General features: G+C 41.1%; 1 protein-coding gene across 3 annotated transcripts in view; it reads left to right on the top strand.

Annotated features, from left to right (window-relative positions):
- The first annotated feature begins 2199 nt into the window (after positions 1 to 2199).
- The window catches only part of MCPH1 (microcephalin 1), a 109222-nt gene continuing 102833 nt past the window's right edge, over positions 2200 to 8588 (top strand). For 2 of the 3 annotated variants that reach the window (XM_078593977.1, XM_078593979.1), the window contains exons 1-7: positions 2200 to 2343; positions 3401 to 3491; positions 3593 to 3698; positions 4803 to 4894; positions 6668 to 6786; positions 7680 to 7767; positions 8307 to 8430. In XM_078593977.1, the coding sequence (XP_078450103.1) occupies positions 3471 to 3491; positions 3593 to 3698; positions 4803 to 4894; positions 6668 to 6786; positions 7680 to 7767; positions 8307 to 8430 (550 nt within the window). In that variant the 5' untranslated portion in view covers positions 2200 to 2343; positions 3401 to 3470. The remainder of the gene's footprint in view (positions 2344 to 3400; positions 3492 to 3592; positions 3699 to 4802; positions 4895 to 6667; positions 6787 to 7679; positions 7768 to 8306; positions 8431 to 8588) is intronic. The other variant, XM_078593978.1, reaches the window with a different exon arrangement.

The raw sequence follows: 8588 nt of genomic DNA, 5'->3' as shown, positions 1-8588 counted from the left end.
AATGTACTTCATATTGTCGGATTTTCAAACCCATACTATTAAATATTGACTTAAAGCTTTCATGACTGCAGGAATTCCTATTTTAGGGTCTTTGTTATTTTCCTTGAACCTATCTACGGGATAAATTTCGATTTAAAGCTTTCGTGACTGCAGGGATTCATCTTGGTTCTTTCGGTAAAGTCACGTAGAAGGGAAGTAATAAAATAATAAAAATAAAACATAATAAAACAATTCTCACGACGTTTCGGCCACAACGCAAGCAGCCGTCCTCAGGCGAAGAATGAGACATTATCAAGCTAGGAGCTTATATAGGTGTAGCGAGGAGGAGCGCCTTAACAAAAGAATGTGCATATGAAGAGGAATTTTAGCATACCAATGGGCAATGCGTAGGAGTGGGGGCGGAGGGGTTTCAAAGTCCCATTATGCCCATGTCTACAGGAAAGCCACCCACACGAATGCTTATCTAAAACCGGATTCCCACCACCATCCATCCCAGAAAAATTCACTCATCAAGACTCTATATCATAGAGCCCAATGCATCTCCGACCATGAACACATTTCCAGTGAACTCAAACACGTACGCCAAGCTCTTAAGGCTAATGGTTACTCCGACTACACAATCCGCAAAGCCATCACTCCAACCATTAAGAAGGATCCTGTTGAGGAGCCTTTCAAGACCATCACCTTACCCTACATTGCTGGGGTCACAAAAAAGATCTCCAAAATCCTGATTAAACACAAGATCCAGGTCCGATTCAACACAGTACATAAAATCCGTGATCTGGTACCGTCTGTAAAAGATGTGATTCCAGACATACAGTACCCTGGCGTCTACAAACTAAGTTGCCTCTGTGGTAGCAGTTACATTGGGGAAACCAAACGACACGTCTCAGACCGCATTCGTGAACATAAAGCTGATCTAAAACACGGTAGGACAAACACCTCAGCCGTGGCAGACCACTGTTACAACTCAGTGGGCTCACATGACATTGACTTCTCCAAGACGGAGGTTCTCTGCAAGCCATCTGGCTATCATGAGAGATTCGTTCATGAGGCGATCCACATATACAAACACAGAGACAATTTTAACCGAGAAGATGGATTCAGGCTTAGCAATCATTGGAAGGACGTAATAAACCATTTCGATACACATTAGGGTGAGTTGAATAATACATAGTGTTATATTAAAATGTATAAAGTATAGGGTTGTTTACAGCAATACAGTATATAATTTAATGTTGGGTTTATCTATGGCAGTATATAGTACTGTATATGCTAAGAGAATAAAGTTTAGATGTAAGTATATTATATACTTCTTACGACGTAGAATTGTAATTTATTATTTGTTGTTAGTAACTCAGCTTATTGTAGAGTATAGTAAGTATCAGTTTATATTTTAGTTTTTTTTTTATGTAGTTTTTACTTTGGTTTTCTACGTGGTTGTTTGGTAAATGCAGCTACATATCATTAACATTCCTTTCCTTTATTAACGTTGTTCCTTGCGCCCCCCCGTGGTGCTGTTGATCCTGCATAATGCATGGGCATAATGGGACTTTGAAACCCCTCCGCCCCCCCTCCTACGCATTGCCCATTGGTATGCTAAAATTCCTCTTCATATGCACATTCTTTTGTTAAGGCGCTCCTCCTCGCTACACCTATATAAGCTCCTAGCTTGATAATGTCTCATTCTTCGCCTGAGGACGGCTGCTTGCGTTGTGGCCGAAACGTCGTGAGAATTGTTTTATTATGTTTTATTTGTATTATTTTATTACTTCCCTTCTACGTGACTTTACCGAAAGAACCAAGAAGACTATCTACGGGACTTTACCGAAAGACCAAGAATATACATACTCCTATGAGCTCTATGATTTATAAAGACACTCCTATTACCTGTAGGATTTTTAAAAAAACCTATTAATGGTATAATTTGTACTGACGTGTTTATATGGACTATGATTTATAGAAACACGTCAATCAGCGGTACAATTTAAAATGGCACATTCCTATCAGCTGTAGGAATTATAAACCCCCCAGCACGGTACAGTGCGTGGTGTACAGTGCGTGGCGGAGTGAGGAGAGTCGGAGGACGGCGACCTGCTGCGCGGCTCCATCGCGGGGACACCGCGAACCTCGCCCGGCAGCCGCGCCGAGCCCGGGCGAGCCCGGGCCTGCCCCCCCCCTTGACCTGCCCCCCCGCCCTGCCCCCCCCCCCTCCCTTGCCCTGCCCCCTCCCTTGCCCTCTGGCCCCTGTCTGCGCCTGGAGAAGGAAGCGCAGGCGGTGCCCGCCTCGGCCTTCGGAGGAACTGGCCCAGTCGTGACATCGTGGTGAGAATCACCCGGCGGGTGAGAGGGGGACGCAAGCACGGTGGTACACAGACATTGTCGCTCACGGCAGCGCCACCCTTTCTTGTCGTGGTTGTCGCTCACGATAGCTGGGAATCATCGCTCGGAATTGACTCGCCGACTCGTGTCGCTCTGTGAAGTCGCCCTGCTGTGTGTGAAAGTGAAGGTGCAATGTGCCTATCATAACCGGCCCACTGCCCATCCAATGTACAACTCGGTTGAGTGCAGGAGATGGATGTGCATGTTGCACTTCGTTCGTACCGTACGTAGCCAACCGTGTTGCTCATCAGACGTGCGAAAAGCCTCGTGAGTTCGGTTAAACCGCACATGGAGCCGTTATCTAAACTCCCGGTACCATCGAATGGATGTACTGTACAAGACTCGACGTTCAGCTGTAATATGTCGCCAGTTGCTCTTCAGTCGCCACACGGGAGATCTGTGGCTGCCGTTCTGCTCTCACGAGCTCTGCTTGTGCTGAATGGGGTAGAAATGCTCTCTGGATACGATTATTTAAAAGTGCACGTTTAATACGTGATTTATATTTGCTGCTAAAGTGCTTGAGTGCATAGTATTTATGCGATGCCTTTGATCAAATTATTGCGGATCTGTGAAGCCAAGCAGGTGTACGCCTGGATATGGCTCTGGATGAGCGACCGCCGATCCATGTGGTGGGCAGCAGAGGGCAGTGTTGGAAACTCAATTTGTGTACTTTAAGTCCATGCTTCCAAGTCTATGTGCCCTGCTTTTCACCAACCTGCACTGACCAGCATGGTAAGGTGTAGTCAAATAACCCACACGACTCGCACTGCGTGCGGAGTCCTTCATCCAGCAATGGACTGAAGTAATACTGCTTAATCATTGGTATTACTCCCATAAAATCATTGGTATTACTCCCATAAAATCATGCCCAATGAGTTCCTTAGCACCATCATTGTGAATTAATGAGTCCTTTGCACCATCAATATAACCAAATACTGTACATGTAATAAGTACCCTCAAAATGTTTGTTCTGTGGAGTCTACACTCATTCGATGTATGTTGTCAACATATTTTGCAGCGCAAAAGCCAGTGGAATGATGCATTCTGGTTGGTAATGTGCCCAAAGTCCGTCCCTTTGGGTGAGAGCTATGGACAAGAGCCTGCCACAGGTAAAGTTGTTTATTGTTTATATTCAAACAAGGCTGCATAGCATTTTAGATTCAAATTTGGTGTGAAGATTTAATGTCATCTACATTTTTTATGTCTGCAGAGCAAGGGTGTTGAAGATTTTGAAGGTAACCAGGTTACTGAAGACCTGCTGGCAGAGCAAAGCCACCAACCAAACAACCAGACCGTGTGTTTTGATGTATTAAAAGGTATTGCAATACAATTATTAGTTACTGTAATGATCGTAAATTACAAATAACTAGCCAAACAAGTGCAAGGTTTTTAGATATAATGGTTAATAATTGTGCATAAAGCATGCATGACAATGATCTACCAATGTAATTAACAAGAATAATAAATGTATTGTGCCTTGGAATACTATTTAGGAATTATAAATGTTCACATCAAGAGGTTAGATTTACCTAAACCTGCAACCACTTGAGGGCAATTTGTTTCCCATATTGTACAAAAAGATGTTTCAGGTCAGAAGAACCTCAACTGTGTCTGTACTGGTGTCGGCTGCTACAAAGCAAACCTCAGCAAGTGGGGCGGTCTCAGCCAGGCCCAGAACATTAACTTCTTCATCTGTGGTGAAAAGCGGATGATGCCTCGCCTTAGAGCAGCGGTGCGCAGCTGATGATTTAAGCACTGCTGTTGCTGACCGTGTGTGGGCCCATGCCCACAATTGGTCGTCAATGATCTAAGTTAGTCTAATGGATACAAAACGAATGAATCAGGAATTAATATTTTTTGGTTCTTTTGGTAAAGTCACGTAGATAAGTTCAAAGAAAATAACAAAACTACGACCTTTTGATCGCAACACAAGCGGTCGTCATCGGGCTGAAAAAGAAAGTCGTATTTTTTTGTTATTTTGTTATTTTCTTTGAACCTATCTACGTGACTTTACCGAAAGACCCAAATAATATGAAATACAGTCACAATGTTGCCATACTGACATGAACATTGTGGCAGTAGAGTGCTCATTTCTATGGGCAGCTCAGAGCTAGTGGTAGAATTTCCACATTCCGGGCTGTTGACTTCGCACAAAGTGGTGTAAATTTTATCGACCCCTAAGGAGTCATGATGATGATGGGCTGATTCATCACACAAATCTGTATTTGAACTCGTTAAATACTGGTTGAGAATAGAAAACTTTACGTGCAAAACGGCCAGGCATGGTTTACCTTATTTGCTGAGATATTGTCTTTTGTGCTGCCATTTATTCTATTCTGAAATCTATACCTTAGCATTGCAATAGCCATTATGTGAAAGGTTACTCATGATTGCTTATAACCATGTTCACTGTTTTACAGATGTTGTGGCCTATGTTGATGTCTGGTCCAGCAGCCATAAGGATAACTACACGTGGGCCTTCAGTAAGCAATTGCTGATGATGGGAGCAACAGTAAGTACTGAATCATCCGCCTATTTGCACTGTATTGACCACAGTAGCACAGTTCATATAACTGCTTCAAACGACAAATACCGCATTGAGGCATTTTGGTACTACACAGATATTGGTGCAGTAGTTTATAATCAGTGACAGAACTAAGCAGATGGATACAATATACTAAAATGTACTTTTCTCTATACGTAGAAATATTCGTTGCCAGAATACAATTATTAAGAGAGTAAATAATTACAGGATTCAAGTCTTAGATGCTTCGGGCAAAATGGTGTGAATTCCTTTATAACGTAAAACGTGTCTCATACGAGTTTACTAATTGTTTCCTGTAGGTGGCAGTATATGGTAGTGTATAGATATATTAAATATACACAGATTGCCTTTTGCTCACGTTTCTATTACGCTTGATAGCTTACTCTTTTATATATAACAAAGTTGCTCAAATGATCGAATTTTAATCAAACAAAGACTTTGTCTTCGCCACACTAAAGTATGGACTAAAACTCCTGTATAATTACATCTAAAACTGTACTTACAATGAACACATGCATAATTCTGTCAAACAGCCCCAATAAATACTGTGTATTGATAAAGATATGCTGGCAACACGGTCATTATAACGACTAATGTAAATGAGCTGTAGAAATTTACTGAAGAACTTAACAAAGACGTCTGCAAATTTGTGCTCAAGATAAATATAGCAGAACAAAAGTCGAGTATAACATGTTTGCTGAACAAAAGATAATAATTTCTGAAAGGACCCAACTAGAAAACGATATATAAGGAATCTAATATTGTCTGTATTAGCTGATCATCATATCTGCTACACAGCCTGGAGCAACTACGTCGATGGCCATTGTCATAAACTTGTTGATTGCAATACTAAATAAATGAGGTGCTAATCTGTAACATGATTACCCTCATGTGTCAAGGGAAGCTTTAGGCAGAAAATTACAGGTTTATAACAGATTGTAAATGGTTCATGACACTTTGACGATTTCTACTTATTGGTGAGTTGTTAGTACAGCATATTTTCAACCTTTAGGGAATATTATCGAGGAATTTTGTGTGACAATGTTTTCAAAGATAATAGTATTTAATCTTCCTGATTGGTGAATAACATTACATGTCTTGTCATTTGTTGCTTTCTTAACAAAAGGCTGTTGTTTTTCAGTATGTGATAAAAACAGCATAAGTTGTAATGACCATATTTGGAATACTCTGTATTAGGATTCCTCTAATAATGCTCATAATATTCTATTTAGTGCCGGAAACACTGATGTTGACACTTCATTGGTCTGTAAAAACATGTTCCTGTTAAATACAGATATAAAACACTACATCCATTGTCAAGTATATTTGACTTTGGTTCATATATATAGCACATTTTATGAAACTGTAACTTTTGTTCTTGGAGGTTGTTTATATTGATTAATAGTGGCTCATACTCTTTGGTTCTTTCGGTAAAGTCACGTAGGTAGAAAAATAATAGATCACGACGTTTCGATCGCCACACAAGCAACCGTCTTCACCTGAAGATCGAAACGTCATGAATTATTATTTTTCCTTTTCCTACGTGACTTTACCGAAAGAACCAAAGAGTATGGATTCCTGCAGTCACGAAAGCTTCAAATCAATAATATTGGCTCATTTGATAAGATCTTAAACTTTGTGAGCAGTGAGCCACTGAGGTTTTGTAACTTCGCTTCAGAAGAATGGGTTTTGGCCACATTTCAGGTTTACTTTTCCGTGCACATTTCGCATTTTCCTCAGGTGTCCAGAAGGTTTACAAAAAATGTCACCCACGTCATCTTCAAGGATGGACTTGAGAGCACGTGGAGCAAGGCGATGAGGACCGGCGTGAAACTCGTGTCTGTGCTCTGGGTCGACAAGTGAGGCACAAACTGAGCACAGCAGCACACGCACATTCCCAGCACAATCACGGCACTCCCAAGCGAGTGCTTCGAGTCACTTATAGACAGTGCATGTACCCTGACAGACTAGCCATGTACTGTCGTGTGCACTTTAATACACACTACAAGGTCTACGACATACACATGGCCCTCTGTGCATGTTTCTGTTTTATTGTGTCTTGAGATACGGTTGCATTTAGACTATATGAATCCAAATTTAAAAAAAAAATCCAAAATGATAATCTCCAAAGTACTAATGTTTTACAGCAATTGCGTTGTAATGAACAAATAAATATTTGACAATGAGTCAAAGAGTAATTGCACTCCTCAGGAATTATGTCAAAATGTTATAACATATCCTACATACACGGGGCATATGATTCTCCTCAACCTTAGCTCATTAAGTATTAAAATCTGCTGAAAGATTCTGCCCCTCGAGGATGTTGGAGCCTAGAGAAATCATTTAGTTCTGTCCATCATTGTATCTTCCAAAGGGAGAGCCCATTGCATGCTTTCAGATATAAAATTTCGCAGACCAGCGTTTCTCCAAGTGGGACTTTGAGACCTGATAACCGCCTCCTTTTCTGTGGTGCAACATCTGTTCATGAAAGATTATTGGCCCTCATTGTGATTTGTTTCCTGCATAGGGAGTTTTTTGAGTGTGATCATCTGGAAAATTGTCAAATGATTCACTTATATTATAAAACGAATCGTTTGGTATCTTGTATGTTTATTGCCAATGTTATATGTTTAAACGGAAGTCTTATCAATGGCATAATATTTGTATAGTTGTAATGAACAATACCCAAAGGGGTGCTTTTTTCATTTGCTTAAAATTGCGTGAAATGCTTTAAATAATATACCTTTCATAGCTGTCTCAAGAGCCAAAAGTACTTGGACGAGGCACTATATCCAGTGCGCTGTGACCCAAGAACAACTCCCGACTACTGTAATAAAAAGGTACACGCAATTATCTCTTTATTTTCGGGAAATTATTTGTGCCAATGTAAATTAGCAAGCGCAAACTCCAGTTGACAACTTTTGGCATGTTCACGTCCAACATTCTCATACAAATAAGTCCTTTAAAATAATTCTCTTTTGGTTTATATTTTTTATGAATGGAAATTTTCACAGCTTGCCATTATATACAACTCAATTGATAAAACTGACAAGTGCAAGTTGGTTGGTGTCCCTTTGATTAAACAGACATGGGGTGGTGCTCATTTTTTTGGCCCTCATTCATTGCTTAGAATGTTTACAACAGGAATAAATATATTCAAAGGAAAACCTGTGCCAGTTTTATTTAGCTTGGAGTAATGGGCGGAGATGATCCCCGACTTGAACTCAAGACATTTTAATGAAGAGTCAGGCACCCTATCACAGTGCCATCAGGCGAGACGCACAAACTCACGGTAACATGAGATAAAGTGGGAGTGCACGAGTGCAGTGTGTGTGCTAAGCGACAACGCAAATATCCCTTTCCCTCTTTATACTGGCAGCGTCGCTGGCGCCGGCCTCTGTGTGTGTATGACCTGGAGGACGAGGACAGCAGGGACAAGCGGCTGCAGAAGAAGCTCCAGAAACTCACGCAGCAACTGGATAACCAGAAAACGGCAACTGTGGGTGAGCCATGAACCTCCATTTCATTGGTTTATACATTTGTAGTGATGCACTAGAGAGACACCATATTAGGAGGCACTCTGTTTATTTATAGCCTTCGCAGGCACTGGGAATACTTTAATCGGGTCAGGACAGCAACATGCTGCCTGACCCACAACGCT

The sequence above is a fragment of the Lampetra planeri genome, chromosome 5 (assembly GCF_965212315.1).
Source record: "Lampetra planeri chromosome 5, kcLamPlan1.2.h2, whole genome shotgun sequence".
NCBI classification, from domain to species: Eukaryota; Metazoa; Chordata; class Hyperoartia; order Petromyzontiformes; family Petromyzontidae; genus Lampetra; species Lampetra planeri.
The sequence above is the reverse complement of the archived record's forward strand: the minus strand, read 5'-3'. Positions and strand labels throughout refer to the sequence as shown.